At 46.3% G+C, this 19,317-nt stretch overlaps 1 protein-coding gene across 3 annotated transcripts in view; it reads right to left on the bottom strand.

Moving 5' to 3' along the window:
- Nucleotides 1-4,022: 4,022 nt before the first annotated feature.
- The window catches only part of NIPAL3 (NIPA like domain containing 3), a 34,804-nt gene continuing 19,509 nt past the window's right edge, over nt 4,023-19,317 (bottom strand). For 2 of the 3 annotated variants that reach the window (XM_081146151.1, XM_081146152.1), the window contains 6 exons: nt 18,156-18,252; nt 16,509-16,644; nt 15,736-15,824; nt 14,092-14,155; nt 11,801-11,895; nt 4,023-7,891 (listed from right to left, as the gene is read on the bottom strand). In XM_081146151.1, coding sequence (XP_081002277.1) covers nt 7,692-7,891; nt 11,801-11,895; nt 14,092-14,155; nt 15,736-15,824; nt 16,509-16,644; nt 18,156-18,252 — 681 coding nt within the window. In that variant the 3' untranslated portion in view covers nt 4,023-7,691. Of the gene's footprint in view, nt 7,892-9,979; nt 10,627-11,800; nt 11,896-14,091; nt 14,156-15,735; nt 15,825-16,508; nt 16,645-18,155; nt 18,253-19,317 lie in introns of those variants that run through there. The other variant, XM_081146153.1, reaches the window with a different exon arrangement.

Here is a 19,317-nt window from a genome sequence, read left to right as displayed (position 1 = left end):
CCCTCCTGGCCTCCCCGCTGCCCGCTCCACCCGTGTCCAATATGAATAACGCTTCGAGTTTCAGATCTTCCCTCCCCCCACCGCACCCCGTTTGCAAAACACTTTCCTCACACAATCTTGCTTCGTTCTCACAGAAGCCCTTGGAGTCAGTGGAGCATAATTACGCTCATTATACAAAGTAGTAGGACTGGGGCTTTCTTTGGTAGATATTATTTTATTATTTATTTATTTATTTACAAGACTTCGGGACCAAGCCTGGGAGAGAGCCTGTGGTCCTTCCCTTAGTCCACAGAGAGGGAAACAGACACAGAACAGGAAAGGAATTTGCCTTAACGATGTGCAGTTGGAGGAAAATCAGATCTGCCCCGCCCGCCCCGCCCCCTCAGAGTCCAAGTGAAGCAAATAGAAGGTCAAAATGAGGGAGGCAGTGTTGTCAGGCACTTAGCACCTGGGGCATGATCCTGAACCATCAGAAACTTATGTCCAAGGATCTCCCCATCCCCCCAGCCCCCGCCATTTATTCTTCCTGTTGTTTCTGCTGCTTCCAACTTGGCTGCCCCTGCTCCCCACCTTGACCTAATCCAGTAATTCTCTTTCATTTACTTAACAAATATTTATTGAAACCCACTTCTTCCGTTAAGGTCACTCTAAGAACCACAGTCATTTTTCTTCTCCAAATTCCTCTAACACAGCAACTTTAGCAAAAATTGAGTTTTTCGGTCAAATGAGTTTGGAGACTGCAGCATTCTGTACCTGTGACTAAGGCTCCATGATGCACATTAACAGAAATGGCTCTGAGAAGTGCCAAAATATAAAGACTGGTGTAGCCTTAACTCAGAGGTTCCCAGAGGTATTAGGCCCTGTGCTGGGCACTGGGCTTGCAAGGAGGGTGAGGCCGAACACAGATCTACCCCTTCAGGTGCTCAGAGCTGGGGGAGACAGGTAAGTAAACAGCTAATTGCAATACGATTGTATACATGCACTCATAGAGGCATTTGTAAAGTGCTGACAAAGCAGAAGAGGAAGTGAGTTCTACCTAGAAAATTAAGGGAAGGCTTTGCAGTTGAGATTATTTGAGTAGGTGTTTTCCAGATGGAGAATATGGGAAAGGGCATTCCATAGAAGTAACAACATACAGCATATTTGGACATATAAGTATACCTTTGTGTTGGGCTTTGTGGTATTATATATTGTTCAAGTTTTTATTTGTTTCTTTTGCATGCAACATACCACTCAAACTGGGTTAAGCAACAATGGAATTCATTGACTCATGTAACAGAAAAGTTATGGACTTTAGGCATGGCTGGATCCAGGGGCTTAAATTGTGACATCAGGATGTAGTCTTTGTTCTCCATTTCCCGACTGTTTTCTTTTTGTTGACTTTTCATTCTCAGAGTGCCTTTCCCAATGAGATGGCAGGATGGCTGCTTACAACTTCCAGTCACATCCCTACCAGCAGAAAAGGAGTTTCTTTTCCTCGATGCTGTCAATAAAAGTCCTGGGACTACTACTTATTGGTCTAACTTGGTTACTTGTACATCACTACACCACTGTCTTGAGAAGGGGCATGGAATATTCTCACAACCCAGGCCTGGATCATGTGCTTACCTCTGGAGTTGGGGTGAGGTCAGCAGCTCTCAGTTCTCATGGGCTGAGAACTGGGGAGAGGTAGTGTCCTGTGCAAGGCATTTTATGTTGGTCCCCTCAGATCTACTCTCCATCCTTTTCCTTCCTGATTTGTGCCTTAGGAAGCCAGTCTGCACGGATGGCTTTAGTTGGTGCCTCTGGCTTACAGTTTAATTTATCCAATAGAGACATCTGGAGAGGATCAGAAGGTTGGAGGAAGAAATAAGGGGATTATTCCACAGGCCCCTCCCCTTCTGAGGGACTCTGTTCATCCAGGTCTCTATCCTAGTCAGATAGAGCCTCCCTTCTCTTGCCTAGAGGTGGTGATGGTTCCTCTCTGTTGGAAGCTCGGGGTATCATACCATTATTCCTCCTCGTTTCCCTCAACCCTGTCCACACATTTGTTAACCTTTACCAAGCTCCCCTCAGATTAACCTTCTGCTGGAACCCTGATGGCAACACTTATCAAAAGCAACTCAAGTTTCTATTACCAAAAGAAAGGGAAATGATAAAGAGCAGACACCAGCAGTGAGGCAGCAATACTGGTTTGGTAGAGCTGTTGTAATAATGTAGACCAGAGATGACAGTGGCCTGGACAACAATCACGGGGGAGGAAGTGGTGAAAAATAGTATGACTCTGGCTATGTTATAAAAGCAAAGTGAACAAAATTTACTGATGAGTCCTATGTAAGTTATGGGTATTTGAGAGGAGTTGAGGATGGAAGTAGTTGGAAAACAGCTCTGGAGCCTAAGAGTGAACTCAGCCCAGGTGTAGTGATCAGGGAGGGAGGAGTGGTGGGTAGCTGAAACCATCTCCGATGAGATGACCCGGGAAGAGCATGTGGAACAGACTACAAGAAGGGCAAAGGGCAGAATCCAAGAGCATATCAATCTTGACATAGTGGGCAGAGGAAGGGTTTCCATCTTGTATCCATCAACTAGGCTATGAGAAACTCGAGAACAAGAGTGGAATCTTCCACATCTCTCCTCTTCACCACTGTGTCCAGCAAAGTGCTGGGCACACAATGTGTAATAAATGCTTGTTATGAATGAACTTTACACAGCTTCACATTTCTAACCCTCCCTCCCTCTCCTCCTCATCACTGTGAGGTTTGAGTTTCAGGCAGAGAGAAAAAGAGACAGAGAAATGGATCCCTTGTGGCTTGATCCACTTGAAAGCTGTGCCAAGGTTGATAAGTGTTTTGCTGTCCTGGAAAACTCAAGTAGAACTTGTCAGATGATGCTACAGATCTTGAGTAGCTCATCTCTTGCCTTTCAGGAGAATTTCCAGACAGGTGATTTCATTTCAGATTTTGTCTGTCTTATTTGAGTAGATTTAAAAGCCAAGACTTTAAAATGTCCGTATTAGATTTGTGCTAGGGAAGTAATAGAAGTGATAAAAGATCTCCATCTCACATTCAGGCGCTGCCGGTGGAATGAAAACGGAGATGACCGTTTTTGGAAACTGTTTGCCAGTTTATCAAGCTAAATGTACACCTACCCTATGACCCAGAAATTCTACTCCTAGATATATACTCAAGGGAAATTTAAGCAAATGTCCACCAAAAAAAAAAAAAAAAAAGTTTTTGTACAAGAATGCCCTTTATTCATCATATCCTCAAACTAGAAATATCCCAATTGTCCATCAAAAGAAAAATGGATAGACCTGGCCAGTGTGGCTCAGTTGGTTGGGTGTCATCCTGTGCACTGAAAGGTTGCCGGTTCGATTCCCAGTCAGGGCACATGCCCGGGTTGTGGGCTTGATCCTGGGATAGGGGGAGACAGCTGATTGATGTTATGCTCTCACATTGATGTTTCTCTCTCTCCCTCTCCCTTCCTCTGCCTCTAAAAATCAATAAACAAAAAAAAAAAGAATGGATAAACAAACTGTTTATTCAAACAATGGAATACTACACAGCCTGAAGGAGCTGCTCTTTAAATGGTGCAATCAGCAAATTTGTTAGGAGGAGATGTTATTTCCTAATTAATTTGAGCTACAGATGGGTTGAAAAGAGCCAAATGACCAATCAGGAAGGAAGGGGTGCAGAGAGAGCCAAGGAGAAAATGGAACACTAAAAATGGGCAGCTGGCTTGGCTGATGTGGCTCAATGGTCGAGCATCGACCTATGATCCAAGAGATCAGGTCTGATTCCTGGTCAAGGCACATGCCCAGGTGTGGGCTCGATCCCCAACAGGGGGCGTGCAGGAGGAAGCTGATCAATGACTCATCACTGGTGTTTCTATCCCTCTCCCTCTCCCTTCCTCTCTCTGAAATCAATAAAGACATATTTTTAAAAAGGGCAGCTGTATGAATAGCCCAGGGATTCAAATTATTTTGATTTTTCTTGACTATCAGTCAGGATTGGGTCAGGAGACAGGAATCACACTGGTGATTTGAACAGGGAGAATTTAATATAAAGAATTGTTACCTAGATAGTTATAAAGTTATTAACTAGTAACTGAACAGGTAAAAAGAACTCTGAGGGATGATGGAGTAGCTACCACTCCCAGGAGGAAAGGAACCAAAGGAAAAGGTTGCAATTATTGAAACTTTAAAGATAAGAGGATATTCAGCCATAAAAAGGAATGAAGTATGGATACATGCTCGAGCTTGGATGAAATGTGAAAACATTATGCGAGGTAAAAAGCCAGACATACAAGTCCACATGTTGTATGATTCTATTCACATGAAAATCCAAAATGGGAACTCTATAGAGACAGAAAGTAGGTTAGTGGTTACCAGAGGCTGGGAGGGTGGGATGGGGGTATAGGGAGGTGATAGCTAAAGGGTGCGGGGTTTCTTTTTTTAAAAGATGTGGTAAAATATACATAAAAGTTCTATTGGACAGCACTGCTCTAGAAAGTATTAGCCAACTAAAAGACACAAATTCAACAGATATCACACGGGTTGTTTTAAAATTAAATACCACTTTATAATTTTATTTGCACCTAGCACACACATTTTTTGAAAACTAAGACATGCCCTATTAGTCAAGAAGTTAACAAAATATAAGCATCCACATAGAATATATTCTAAGGTGACTTCATTTACATAGCTTCTCAGAGAAACACACAGTAAATTCTTTTTGCTTATAGGCCAGTGTTGGACCAGATTTAGAATTCACAAGGCTGCGGGGAGGTTCCACAACACTACCCTGATGGATGACTTGTATCCACACAGCACCATCAAGCCGGCTGGTTTCCACCAGAAAACTAATGGAGCTGCCGGTCCTCCCTTCCCTACCCTGCATTCATTTCCATGCTGCAAAAGCCCCACAGGATCTGAAGCTTAATGGGATGGCATCATTAGACCTGGAGCTTCATGCGAGGGGTCAAGGGAAGGGGGTACTGAACTTTTGTCTAAACCGGCAGGCACCAGTCTTCAAAGAACTGGTTCTAATATCTGATAAGGAAACCCAGAACCCCCTGAATAGCAGCGAAACTGGATTTTAATTCCCGTTTTGTGTTGTTCTTGCAGGATTGCAGCTTGGCCTTGAAAAGGGACATTTATTATCCCTCCAGATCTTTCCTCCATACTGCATAAGGCCTCCTTTCCAATCAGTGCTGATCCTGCTATTCTCTTCCTCATGAGCCATCGATGACTCCCATGCAATAACTTTAAACCCCTCCGCCAGGCATTCGAGGCCCTCTGATTCGGCTTCCACTGCTTATTTTTCCAGGTTCATCTCCCACCACCCTCCCTGGCTCTCCTTGTGATCTCCCCCTCTCTATTTCTGTCTTGCAAATGCTGCCTCCTCTGCCCAGGGGATGGTGGGGACGGTGATCACCTGACTTTCTATGCTTTGTCCAAAACTTAGCTAGATTTGCCACTCATCGATGAGTGGAGCCAAAATCACTTCCATTTTGAACACCTCGTTCTGGGCTCAGGGCCTGACCTTGAGCAGGACCTCCATAACTGATATTTTCTGTCGTCCACTATTGCACTTGGCCTGTCCGGCCAGTTTCCCTCCCATTTCTGGGTATTTGTGTCTCCCCGTGCTGGCCTGGAGGGCAGGAACCATTCTTGTTCTTCTTGCCCTCATCATCCAAATGCCTAACAAGTAGTAAATGCCTCATAAATATTGCCGCATTGAGTTGATACCTATCCTGAAGGGGGAAGGTCACTCAGTGTCTGCTGCCTCTTAGGCATGTAAGACACAATACACAAGTGGTTTAGATACAATACAGAAATGGTTACCACAGGCAACAGAGTCAGTTTTGAAGTCAAGGTACTAAATCAGTATTAAGCGCAATCCATAAAGGTTAATGATTTATCAACACTGATCTACTAACACTGTTATCTTGCCAGTTAGTTAAAGGCTGTCAAAGGCTGTCGAGGGAAGCAGAAAGTGTAGCTCTAAGTAGTAATCAATGAATGGAGAGGTGCCTTTGATCCTATGTGACCTGCCAAATGAACCACAGGGAGGAAACTAGGAATGGTAATTCTAACTTCCCAGTAGGAGTGTGTCAGCCCCTGGGGGTTTTAAAGCAAACCGGCTCTCTCAATTATCAGGTGTCTCTCTCAATTACTAGGCTTTCAAGGTGTGTGATCCTTGGGTTACCTGCAATAGCATCACCTGTGCTGTAAATTAAGCATGCAGACTCTTGGGCCCTGCCCCCGTCCCACTTAACCAGAGCATCTGTGGTTGGGGGTAGGAATCTGCATTTTATATAAACTCCCTAGGGGATCTTTATGCTCATTAAGGTTTGCAAACCGTTACCCGCGATTCTTGAAAATATAGTCAGTCTAGGGGAAGGAGGAACGCAGCCAGAAAGAAGGCAGCAGCTCCACTTCTGAGGATGCTTGTGTCTCCCAGACATATGTGCAAAGGGATGGGACCCAAACAGTCTCTACTGACTCCAAGAAAATTAACCAGCAACTCAGGCTTGGTTTGTCGATCTATAATGGAGAGAATGGAGGGGAGGGGAGCAACTCGGTCTCTGGAATGAGCACCCCTGATCTTCCCAGAGGGCAGTGGTGTGCAGGAGACTACATGTCAAACAGCCAGACTTCCTGTCTAGCCTAAGTGATGCAATCACCTTGTATAAGATGCGGAAGGTTTCTTCCTCCATCATGGGCTGAAGTGTCAGCATCACTCTGCCCCTGGCCTTATTCTCACCCCTCTTCTCTTAACTTCCTAGTTCCTTTGGGGGCTGGGGGGAAGCAATCAAGTAGTTCACGGAACCAAAACCAAATCAGAATTCAGAGTAGATCCAATATAAACACATCAAGCACATCTTCACTGGGAGGGTGCAGACAACAGGAAGGCAGAGCGCATTTCCTACAGGCAAATGACAGAATGTCCCACCCACAGCCGGCCCGCTAGGCAACGTGAAGGCGACACGAATGTTATCTCAACTAGGGAATCACGAGCGAGAGGGGTAGGGATCAGGCCTGCACGTGAGGCGGGGAAGACCAGACTCGGCGGCCTCCAGCCTTTCACTGGATTTGGAGAGGACAAGCAGAGTCTCTGCCTGGCTTTAGCTCCGACGGACGTGGCAACCTTTGGTCGCTGAGGAAGCTCAGTTACCAACGTCAAGGGTGATAAAGGCTTTCCCAATCTACTGGGCCAACCAGGCAGAGGCTGGGTTCCCAGCTGGGACACTGCTTTCGTCTTCTCCCTCAGCTCCACACCTGAGATTTCCAAGACCAAGATAGCTTATCCTCTGCCAGAGACAAAGCCTTTTTCAGATCCCCATCCAGACAGTTCTCGGTTTAAAAAATAAGACTTGAAAGGCAAGTTTTAAAATTAAGAATTGAACCACCGTCCAGCCAGTATGGCTCAGCGGTTGAGCTTCCACCTAAGATCCAGGAGATCGTGGTTCGATTCCCGGTCAGGGCACATGCCCGGGTTGCGGGCTCGATCCCCAGTCGGGGGCCTGCAGGAGGCAGCCGATCAATGACGAGACGACTCTCTCATCATTGATGTTTCTATCTCTCTCTCTCTTCATCTCCTTGAAATTAATAAAAATATATTAAAAAAAAAAAAAAAAAGAGTTGAACTACTGTCTGCACGCTTGAGCAGCTGTAAGTGGAGGGAAGGTGAGTCTCCTTCAGGGTGCACTCATTCCTTTTTGTTGTGTTCCAGGACTCGGTAGGGAACCCCAGAGGCGCTTCTGGAGCTGTGTTCTTCTTGCATGACAGGCAGTGTGGCCGGAGCATAGATCTCAGAAATGTTGTCATTGTTTTCCAGGGCCCCGTAGGAAAAAGAAGCTTTGAGGTCGGGCTGGACTACCATCCCTTTGTCATGCATGTTCTGCATACCTGAAATGAAATCCATTTTCCCCAAATCATTATGTGGTGAGGGGGCCAAAGGAGGTGGCACTTTTCTCTATCCCGCCACAGACTAATTATAGTGCTTGAGAGCTAATCATGTGCATTGTCAATTTCCTGAATGCTTTAGATTGAAAAAAGAATACCCATAAATATACACTAGAAATGTTATATTATGGTTGCTAAGCAAGGAGGGAGGCATCTTCAGGAAATATGCACACAGACCAGCCACTGTCGAGGGAAACCATCGGTTGGCCTGGAATGTGGTGGGAAGGTCTGTTTGGGCCACAGGAGGAGTAGAACCAGTGCTGTGCCTGGAACATGGTAGATGCCATCACTTTTCTGCTGACTGAGATCAGGATCTAGAAAATGTCACTATATTGTTGACAGAAGAGGGTAAGTTTTGTGTCATGGACACGTCACGGTGACAGATGCATCACGACGCTCAGAGGGAGAGTTTTGACCTTACCATTAACATCCCCGATTCACATAAGTGGTGAGGTGTGACTTAGCTTATTACTTCTGGGCACACTGATGTTTGATTTCTACTTACATTTGAGAGGAAAACTTTAGTCATGAATTCCTTTAACCTTACTCGACAGCTCCCCTAGTCACATAGGACCTGGTCTTTTCTGAGGCCAACTCTTACCGTGTAGGAATTAAGACTCTTCAAAGTCTCTTGTCCCCACGCTGAGTCATAAGAAACCGAATGCAAAGTGTTTTCTAGGAAAGCCTGATGATGATTATAACAGCTGACATCTCACTGCTTAACAGGTCTTCGACACTGGGCTAAGTGCTTTAAAAAGTAATAGTAACAGCAGCAGCAAAAATGATAATAGCTGACTCGTGCTGAATGTTTAGTTGGTGGCAGACACTGTTGCAAACAGCTATAAAGTTTTATCTCATTTGATCCTTACAGCTAGCAATAAGGGAAACCAGGCAGTTGGCGGTCACAGAGCTATGAAGTGGCAGTGCCAGGATTCAGGCTCAGGTGGCTTAAACTCTGAAGCCCACACCCGTACCTGGAATGCTGTGTGGGCTGCCCTATACACCTGCACTCAATCTCCAAAAGTCCTGTGACAGAGAGACGCTACTATCCTCATTTTCTGGACAAGAAAACAGGTTCAGAGAGGTGAGGTGAGGTAACTTGCCAAGGTCACACAGCTAAGACAGAGCTGGGTTCGGACACCAAAGCCCGTGCTCTTATTTACTCTGCAAACAGGCCGGGAAGACCCAGTTTGTGGAAGGCCCTTTGCTCCCACATTGCATAAGCCTTAGTTGACAGTCATTTGAAGGATACAGCTTAAGAGTCTGCGGTTTGATTTTTGGTCGGGGATGGGGGAAGATGAAGGGATGCTTTTTCCTCAGGGAAGAGACTTGCCTTACTGGGCATAGTTTAGCTTCTGGATTTTTAAATTTGGGTTTACTGACTCATTGCAATGAGGGAGATGGACACCATGGGGAAGCGTGGGGTGTTTCAGTAAAAAAGTATTAAGTTAGAAAGGACTTACTATTTGGGTTTGCATTAGGTGATTTGGGGGAAGGTTTAGGGAAGCAGGGCTTTGCTTTGGACTAGATGCCGTAGGGAAGTGGGGATAGTTCTATAACTGAGGATCTTAATTGTTATGTAGAAGGAGAGAAGACCAGACTGAGGCTAATCTGTGATTGGTAAAGAGCAGCCATCACTCATGTTAGGGGGATGGATGGTTGGCTCTTTGTGGTCTGGACAATGTTCATGTGTCGTCTGTGTTCAGGCATGATTCTGGAGTGGTCCTGTTTGTCTTGATCCATCAGGGTCACAGGGTGGCCTTGTCTGAGGTGAAATTGTTTATGTTCAGCCAGGGACACCAAGGCACAGCTCCCACCTATCAGGGACTGCTTTTCTCTCTCATTCTTTAGAAGTCTTTTAGATGCTAGAATTACTTTAAACCTCTCCAAATTGTGATGTGTAGTAAATTTGGGGGATTTGAATGCTCTGTGAATAGTATGGTCCTGGTCTGTTGTGAAGATACCAGTCTAGGGAGACCAAAAGCAAGGCCCTGATGCAAACCAGGGAAACCAAACAGCTAGAAAAGCTACTGTGTTTAAGCAGTTTTATTCTTCAAATTCTACCTGGCATCAGGTCAAACAAGTGTTTAAAATTTCCGAAGCTTTTTTTTTTTAAAGCAAAAGGGAAGTGAAACCAAATTTAACCAGGCATCTACCACGTCCCAGACACTGTGCAAGGGGGCCTTTAACACGTTATCCCACCACCCTGAAAGGAGTCCCAATTTACAGGTCACGGTCAGAGTCCGTGGGAGGTCCAGGCCCAAGGTTGCTGAGTGGGTAGCGGGAAGAACTGGGATTTGAATCCAGATCATCTGAACTCTAAGCCCATGCTCTTCATAATGCAGGACACAGGTCTACTCGGAAGTGTCTGGCATGCCACAGCAATAGGGCGGGGTCTCCTTTCTTCAGCACCCACTTCCCACTGGTCACAGGGTACAAAGAGGAAGCAAGAGCCACATCCACAAACAGGGCAGAATGCTGATCTTTAGGATTCCCTTAGATTACCTTCTATTTTCTACCAGAAAATACATCTGTATATGTGCGTATACAAATAGTTATACAGGTATAAACACATACACAGTTTGTCAACACACAAACACACAGATACATACACATACTTGCACACACACGGGGTTGACACCTCACCTATCTGGAACTCAGCTATCCAGCGCCCTCATCTATCCGGAACACAGCCGAGACCAAGGAAGTAAGCAAAAAAGGCATCTGAGCAGCCCGGTTAGATGTTTAAAAAGTCCATGCACTAAGGCTCATGCATGTAACTCCTAGGAGAAACCTGAAGGCCCCAACTCAGAGCTTATGCATTTTAATTTCATACACAAGTCAAACAGGTTGGGTCAAATGAGAAGACTGACACGGTGTGGCTATGCTGGTAACAGCAGAAATTGCAGGCTAGAATGACACACAACGGCTTAACAGCAAGAGATAGGAAATAATGTGAAAAGTAGACACGTAAACAATGGGGTCACTTGAGGCAGGAGAACCTCCGTCAGCTCTGAGAACAAACCTACATCACAGAGTTATGGATTAAGCAGCACTCTATGCCATCAGTGTGATTATATTTTGTTCATTAGACTGTCTTAATGAAGCGTGGGAGAGTTCTATCTATTATATTGAAAATAAAAATTGTGAGTTAAAGAGGGAAAACTAGTGGTCACCGGCAACTCATAGAATTTAGGTCAGCAAACCTAGCCGGGGCTGGCCCAATGTCCTAACTTTTCTAATCTGGATCCCTCAGGCTGGACAGATACTCTCCAGTTCTCCACAGGCCCCACCACTCCCTTTTGTGCAGTACTATGCTGATTTGCACAATTATGTTACTGTTAGGCCTTAAGGGCATTCGAGCTTGTGCTTCTCAGCGTGAACCCTCAACTCCCTGGAGAAATTAGGCTTTCCAGAACAATCCACTCCTTTGTGGCCTAAGGAGTGAGGTTAGAGTACTTGAATTTCATTCATCCTACTTTCCTTCCCCTCTCTGATCACTCCATTCCAACTAGACACATGGGTTTTTCCTTTTGCAGGCATGAAGCCTGGGGCTGAAGACCATAATTAATTACATCCATTATGAATCAGGATTGTCTTTAAAAGATCCCAGAATAGACATGGGGACTGGCACAATGTGCTCAAAACCAACTGAGGTTCTTCAGCCATTGCCTCCTCTTTTGCACACCAAGATTTAAAAAAGAGAGAGAGACAGAGAGAGACAGTCACACCATAATGGCACAGCACACCTTCCCTGTTCAAACCCAGCAGCTGGCCGTCTCTTTTTAAACAGGAAGCAGTCATTCTATATGGATGAGCTGGCCGGCTGGAGACACGGGATTTTAACGTTACCTGGCATGGCATCCATGGAAATATAGGGCTCGAATGGAACGGCCTTCTTCCTGTTCCGTGTGATCAAGAAGACGCCCAAGAATGCGATGAGGCACCTGAGGGACAGAGAGAAGGGAGGAAGAGATATGAGGCCAGAGTGAGGCTGGGAGGGGGCCTTTCAAACCCAGGGAATGGAAAAAAGGTAGAAAGAAGGCTGCAGGCTGCAGAGGGGGGCGTTCACTGCAGAGCAGGCCTAAGAGGCTGCTGGGTCTGAGACCTGTGGGGCGCAGACGTGAGATGAATAATAACATCCCCACGCGCCCTCCACTCTGCACAAGTCTTAATGGGAATAAATTAGGCTCTCCCAGGCAAAACTCCACGGTCCTTCACTTCCACTTAGCCCGCGTCTCAGAACTTTGCCTTTAAAAATATGTTTCAATTTAAAATGTTCCTTATAGTCTACATTTAATCAATGCAGGAGTAGAGAAAGTAAAAACTGGAAAGTCCCTGTACTCCCCCAGTCCTACTCCTCCAGGGAGGTGTATATTCTTCCAGAGTCTTTTTTTTTTTTTTAAATCCTCACCTGAGGATATTTTTTTCATTGCTTTTCAGAGAGAGTGGAAGGGAGAGAGAGAGAGAGAAAGAGAGAAAGAGAGAGAGAGAAACATCGATGTGAGAGAGACACATCAATTGGTTGCCTCCCGCACACGCCCGGACCCGGGCCGGGGACTGAGCCTGCAACCCAGGTACATGCCCTTGGCCGAAGGGTCCTGGGCCGACCCTCTAACCACAGAGCCAAGACAGCCAGGGCCCAGAGTCTTTTTTGTTGTTTTCTTTTCCCTGGATCTTAGATAAACAAGCTCTCTTTCTAAAAACCGAGGCATGATTTTCATGCAGTAAAACGCACAAACCCTAGATATAGATGTCCATGAATTTTATCTGTGCACACACACGCGTGATCGCGCCAGGTCAACAGAGAAGACGTTTCCATCCCCTCCACTCCAGAAAGTGTCCCTGGGCCTCTTCCCAATTCACGCAACCCTTCCCCAGAGGAAGCCATCATTTTGACTTTTCTCACCACAGATTCGATTTGCCTGTTTTTGAGCTTCTTGCAAGCTACAGCATAGTGTGTCTGACTCTTTTATGGCTAGCTTCTTTCACCCAATAAATGTTTTTATGATTCATCCACTTTATTGTGTGTATTCACTATTTTTTGAAATATGTTTTTACTGATTTCAAAGAGAGGAAGGGAGAGGGAAAGAGAGATAGAAACATCGATTGGTTGCCTCCTGCACACCCCCTACTGGGGATCAAGCCAGCAACCCAGGCATGTGCCCTGATGGGGAATCGAACCGGGACCTCCTGGTGCATGGGACAACTCTCAACCAACTGAGTCACACCCACCAGGCATTTTAGTTCATTACTTTTAATTGTCGTGTTGAGTCCATTGTCTGAATATACTATAGTTTGTTTTTCAGTCTCCTATTGATAGACATTTGGGTTGTATCCAATTTGGGCATATTATGAATAAAGCTACTATAAATATTAATGTATAAGTAATTTTGTCAATAAATATACTCATTTCTTTTGGGAATAGGTCCATAGGTGGAATTGTGAGACCTTAGAATAGACTATACATTAAAAAAAAATAACTTTTTCCATCTAATGTATCCTAAGCATGTCAGTACCTACAGACTGGCCCTAAGGTATTTTTTTACACAAACATGCTATAATTTAACCTGTTTCTACTGCTGGGCATTTACGTTGCTTCCAATTACTTGCTTTCTAATTAGTTTTAAAATTAGCCTCATACATGTGTTTTTGTGTCCCATTTCAATTATTTTCCCAAGATAAATGATTAGAAATAAAATGCTACATCAAAAATATGCTCATTTAAAATTTTTACTGCTATGGCCAAACTGTCCCTTTCCACATTAAAGAGCTTCCCAGTCTTCCCGTCCTCTTGCCAACATGGACTATTATCAATCTATTAGTTTTTGTAAAATGATGGCATCTCATGTAGTTTCAATATGCATTTCTTTGATCTGAGGTTCAGGATGCAAGGCCTTTCATGTGTTAAAATGTGATTTTTTAGAAATGACAAGAAGTTAAAGCCCAAGGGGAAGAAAGGGGAAGGAAATAAAGCCCTTGGAGGAGTCAAGTGCTCACCTCCAGGGACAAAGCTCCAATCCCGGCTGCTCCACTGGCTCTCCAGGGTTGCCTGAGAGGCCGAAGCAACAACGGGAAGGGAGGCAACCCGCCAGGAACTGTGCATGCAAGGCCCTGGGGCCAGAGAGGAGGGCAAGACTCACCCCAGGGCAAACATGCAGATGTGCAGCGCGTCCTCTGCGATGAAGTCCAGGTAAAACACTGCACCTGCAGCAAATAACAGAAAATTTCAAACCACCTACTTGCCAGTCTGTCTGGGACTTGGCTAAGCTCTCTTCCCTGCAGGAAACCGAGGCGATCAAAAAATATTATGACCACACCTAGTAAAATATTAGAACGGAATCAAAGCCATTTAAGGCAACAGACTGTGTCTTCTTTCTCCCCCCCACCCGGGCTCCTCTTATCGCCATCTTTTTTTTAACTTTGTATTTTGAGATAATAGTAGACTCACAAAAATAGTACAGGGTTCCCGTGCACGCTTCCCCCAATGAAACAATACCATGAACTCAACTACAGACGTATTTACCAGTCTTTTACATATTCCTTTTCCTCATCTTTCTTTGGACACATTAGCTAGACTTTGTGTTTAAGCCGTCGGAGCGTTCAGATGTCAAGCCTGGGAGCCACACGGGCCTGCCACCCTCACCCTACGGCAGCATCTGTCTGGACTCAGGCAGAGTTCCTGAGCTCCTGATTCCCTGCCCAACTTCTGACTCAACCATGGTGTTTGCTCTTCCTTTCAACCATGGCTGGACCGCAGTTCTTAACCGTGATGTGTCTTTGCTTTAGGGTAGCTTTCGGGCTGCTCTGGCCAGTGCCCCACTCGATCCCTGGTACCGCCGAGAGCACAGGCCCTGGTGGGTGTGTGGCCCTGCTCCTTCCTCCCTCTGTGAGCAGGGCTGGGGCACCGTTCGTCTAACATGCAGTGCAAAGCATACGGCTTCATGGCCAGGCGTTCCTCAAAGGCAGGCACATTGGTTCTTACTGGCCTTTTTTACTCTGAAGGTTTTAGTCACCAATGCCACTTAAAAACAAACTCTGCCCTGGCTGGGTGGTTCTGGTTGAAGCATGTCTCATACACCAAAAGGTTGCAGGTTCGATCTCCAGTTGGGGAGTATAGGGGAGGTAATCAATCAATGCTTCTCTCCCACATCAATGTTTCTCTCAATCTCTCCTCCCACCCCAAAATTAATAAAAACATATCCTCAGGTGAGGATGAAAAAAACAACAAAAACAAAAAAATCTCTGACGTGCTTTCAGCCTCTAAAGCCACCTCAGAAAGAAAATGAAAAAAAAAAAAAAAATTAGGGGTGGAGTGGAAGAAAAGGGGAATATAATAATAATAATAATCATTGACTGACTCCTACTATCTTGCAGATGCTTCATATACTCATGATCTCTAAAATTTATATAAAAGAAATCTGTGGTCAGTTGTCCAATGGAGGCTGTGGAGCTAGCAGGTGACGGCAAAAATTATTAAAGAAACCTTGCATCAGCTCTATAAAGTAGGGGCCATTTGGGTTGTACATACTTCAGTTTTAGGAGGTAAGTGTTATTACCTCTATTTTATGAATGTAGAACTCAGGCACAGAGAGGTTAAGTGATTCTCCCAGAGCCACAGAGTTCTGTGTCTGTGCTGGGGTGCAAACCCAGGTCTCTCTGCCTCCAAAGCCTGTGCTTTCTCCACAGGCAGAACCAGTCAGTGGAACTGGCCTTCGGACCAAGGTGGCGCCTCCTCCCTCCACCCTGGAGTACTGTCCCTGCTGCTAGCACTCGGCCACCCTTACCTGCTGTGATGGCGACCGTTGTGGATAGAATGTAGCCCACACTGGCAATCAGAGATGAGTCGTACATCTGTGAGGCCTGACTTAAAAACCTGCAGTACAAAAGCACTCCGGTCAGCGGGCTGTGGGGGTGTCGGAAAGGCCGAGGTGAAAGCCTGGTCTGGCCAGGGTGAATCAGCCGCATGCATCACACTGAGACCTGCGCAGTTCACCCTCCTGTCCCCACACAGGATCGTCACATTCCCTTCCAGGCCCACTGCTGGGCACCAGGTCTCAGATGTGAACAAGGCCCAGGCCTGCCCTCAGACCGGTTACTTCTGACTTAATTCTTATGCTTAGAGAGAGAGTGATCACCTTGCTCTCCCACTTGGGGAGATTTGAGAGAGATTTCTTGAGGACAAGAAATGACACCGTTTTGTTTTTCACCTAGCTGACAAAAGGGTGCCTTGTGGGGATGGCACAACTCGAGTCCCCGAAACAGACGCCTGCCTCAGAGCAGACGGGAGGTGAGGCAGCCTCTGATCATGCATTTCTCACACTGTGACGCAGAGGGTCAAACACACCCACTCCAGGCTTTGTCTCTCAAGCAACAAGCCCCTACACGGGGCAGCTCAGCAAATTAACAGCCCCGCTCTCCACAGCAGGTGCCGAGCCCTGGCAGTAGGCTGCACCCGAGTGCTCGGCCTTCCCTCGGCTTCAAAAACAATGCAGCGAGGCCCAGCAAATGGAAGGGCCCCACGTGCCAAGGCCCAGAAGGAAAAGTACTTGCAACTCACGCGGCTTGATAGATGGCAGTTGCCACCATGCACACGAGCATCACGTAGAAGATGGGGTAGTCCAGCTGCAGGTTCCCCTGGATGGACAAGACAAGCATCCCGGCCACTGCCTTCACCGTCACCACCGTCATCGAGCCTGCCAAGGGTGGACACACATGCTGGGGCCTCAGGAACATGGAGGGAGTCAGACCCTGAATGTCAGTTTATCACCCCAAAGCGCTTGGGGAGAAAGGATGGAGGGAACCCTGGCACAGTCAACCCAGCGATTCATGTGGTGAGCGGGCGCTGTTTGTCCCGGATCTCTGAGACCTCTCCCTTGAGCTGCCCGCTGTCTACGCTGCTACGTCAAGGACATGAGGAAAGTAAAGCCCTGACAAATATTTCCAAATGTTGCTTCAAAACTTCTAAAAGCAATGGGTTCAGGTCCCTGTGCCTGGAACACAGTGGGCCTATCTTTGAATGGATAAATAACCCTCTTTTGAGTATCATTCTCATGGCAATCACAGGAATATCATGTAATGGGCAAAGAGCTCTTTTTTAAGATCTCAATTATATTTTTAAAAACATGTCTCTGGCCCGGCAGGGCGTGGCTCAGTGGTTGAGCATCGACCTAGGATCCAGGAGATCGCAGTTCGATTCCCAGTCAGGGCACATGCCTGAGTTGTGGGCTCGATCCCCAGTTGGGGGTGTGCAGGAGGCAGCTAATCAATGACTCTCTCATCATTGATGTTTTTAGCTCTCTCTCTCTCTCTGAAATCAATAAAGATATATTTAAAACAACAACAAACATGACTTTGGACAGATGTCCCGAAATGTTTTGGAACCCTACCCCTAATGCACATGCACATGCTTTTCCAATATACATATGTGCTTATGTATTCTAAAATAGAGTCATACAACACTGAGCTTATATGTATGTACATTATGAAACGTGCAGGAAATACCACTTAAAAGGGCACTTGTACTTGTCTCATTGAATCCCCTCCTCCCAAGATCCGGGTGCTCTCTTAGGCCCACTATTAGAGGACAGTGCGGCTTAAACAGGGAGAGTCCTGGGAGGCAGCAGCAGGGTTTCCCTGACCCCCTCCCTCCTTCCCCGGGAAGCACAGGTCCTTACCAAAGCTCTAGTTAGTAACCAAACACTATGCGCGGTTAGAGCCTTGCCCCAACCTGATTTAGGAACCATTTTCCCCATGGCACCCATCCCTCTAAAAGGAAACTAAAGAGAGAACAAGATCAGTTCTTGCCTTTGAATCCAGAATTACTTCCTAGACTCTGATTGGTTTTGCACGGACCCTTAAGGACTCAATTGCTGAAACCTCTGACTTCTCTGAAATGACATCCTAACCCTCCTCACCCCTCCTCTGCGCTGTCCTTCCTTGCAGCTGTGTATATAAAGTACTCGTCCCCTTGCTAACTGCCGTTTCCTCCCTTCAGAATGGGGCACCCCGGGGTCAGTCTGTCCTGTGCGTCGCTGTAGTGTTTCCAGCACCACTCCTGGCACTTGGGAGACTCAGTATTTGAACACGAGCACTGAACGCAGCCAGCAGTGTGACGGATCACACGCAGGGGAACCGCCTCCAGCCAGCAGGGACCTCCGGGCGCTCCTGGGGACGGCAGAGCTCTGCCGCCCAGACCCTCCCTTACCGAGTAACGCCACCAAGAGAAGAATCACGACGATGTTGTTGGTGCCCTTCTCCTTGTAGAAGTACAGCAGCAAGCAGAACAGAATGATCTCCACGAGCTACGGAAAGCAACAAGAGGGGGTCAGCGGGGGGCAGAGACAGGGAGACCGGAGACCCTGGTGGGCTGGGCTGGGGGTGACGCTGCTGACTTCATTAGTCACAGACCGTCGGAGCTGAAAGGGCATTGAAACACCCAACACTCCCTGAACTACTGATAGGATCCTGTGGAAAAGGAGGGAATACTGCGTGGTTCTCTCAAATCCCCAGACAACACTGAGAAGGAGTTTGCTTCATAGCTGAGCTTTGAGGGTGAGGGGCTGGCCCCACATCCACATGGACAAGATTCATTAGGCTGAGACGATCTCTTCCTACTTCATTGCTCCATGGGTAACCCCACTAAAACTGGGGGTCGGTCAAAGAGGGAGACGCTTGTTCACAAAGAAGAGCTCCTTGGTGAAGTAGACAAGTGCACACGCCCCTTGCCCCCTGGCCAAGCCTCCAATGTGTGCGGCTTAGTGGAGCAGGGAGAACAGGACACTAGAGTCAGGGAGGCCCAGGTCTGAACTGGGATCTGCTCTTAAACTAGTTGTGTGGCCTTGGGCAAGTCACTTAACTTCTCTAAACCTCAGTTACCTCCTCTGTGAAATAGGGATAACAGTAATTCTTACCTTATAGGGCCATAATCACAGCTCAAACTTAACGAACACATAAATAAGCCAGGTACTACTCTAAGCATTTTATCTATACTCAAGTAATTAGATCAGCACAATAATTCTATGAAATAGGTACCGTCATAACCCCAAGCTAGTAAATGGCAGGATTTGAACCTGGACAGTCTGAGAAGCTCCCCCGACTTGGATCAACAACTCATCTTTTCTGCGCCTTAAAGGCCCAGACATTGGCGATACTTCCCCAAGAAGTGAAGCCAGCCCCAGCCGCCGGCAAAAGGAAAGCAGAAAAATCTGACAATGGTTCAGCTCCATTTGCCTACCCCAACCTTCTACCAACGTTTATTTATTATAAAAACTGATGCAGAAACATTAACGGGCATCTTGAAAAGAAAATTTTAGAAAATGCCTCATAATGAGAGACCACAAAACACAGCTGCTTTCATCTCTGTTTTT

Source organism: Miniopterus schreibersii (genome assembly GCF_964146895.1).
Source record: "Miniopterus schreibersii genome assembly, chromosome: 8".
In the NCBI taxonomy this organism is placed as follows: domain Eukaryota; kingdom Metazoa; phylum Chordata; class Mammalia; order Chiroptera; family Miniopteridae; genus Miniopterus; species Miniopterus schreibersii.
The sequence above is the reverse complement of the archived record's forward strand: the minus strand, read 5'-3'. Positions and strand labels throughout refer to the sequence as shown.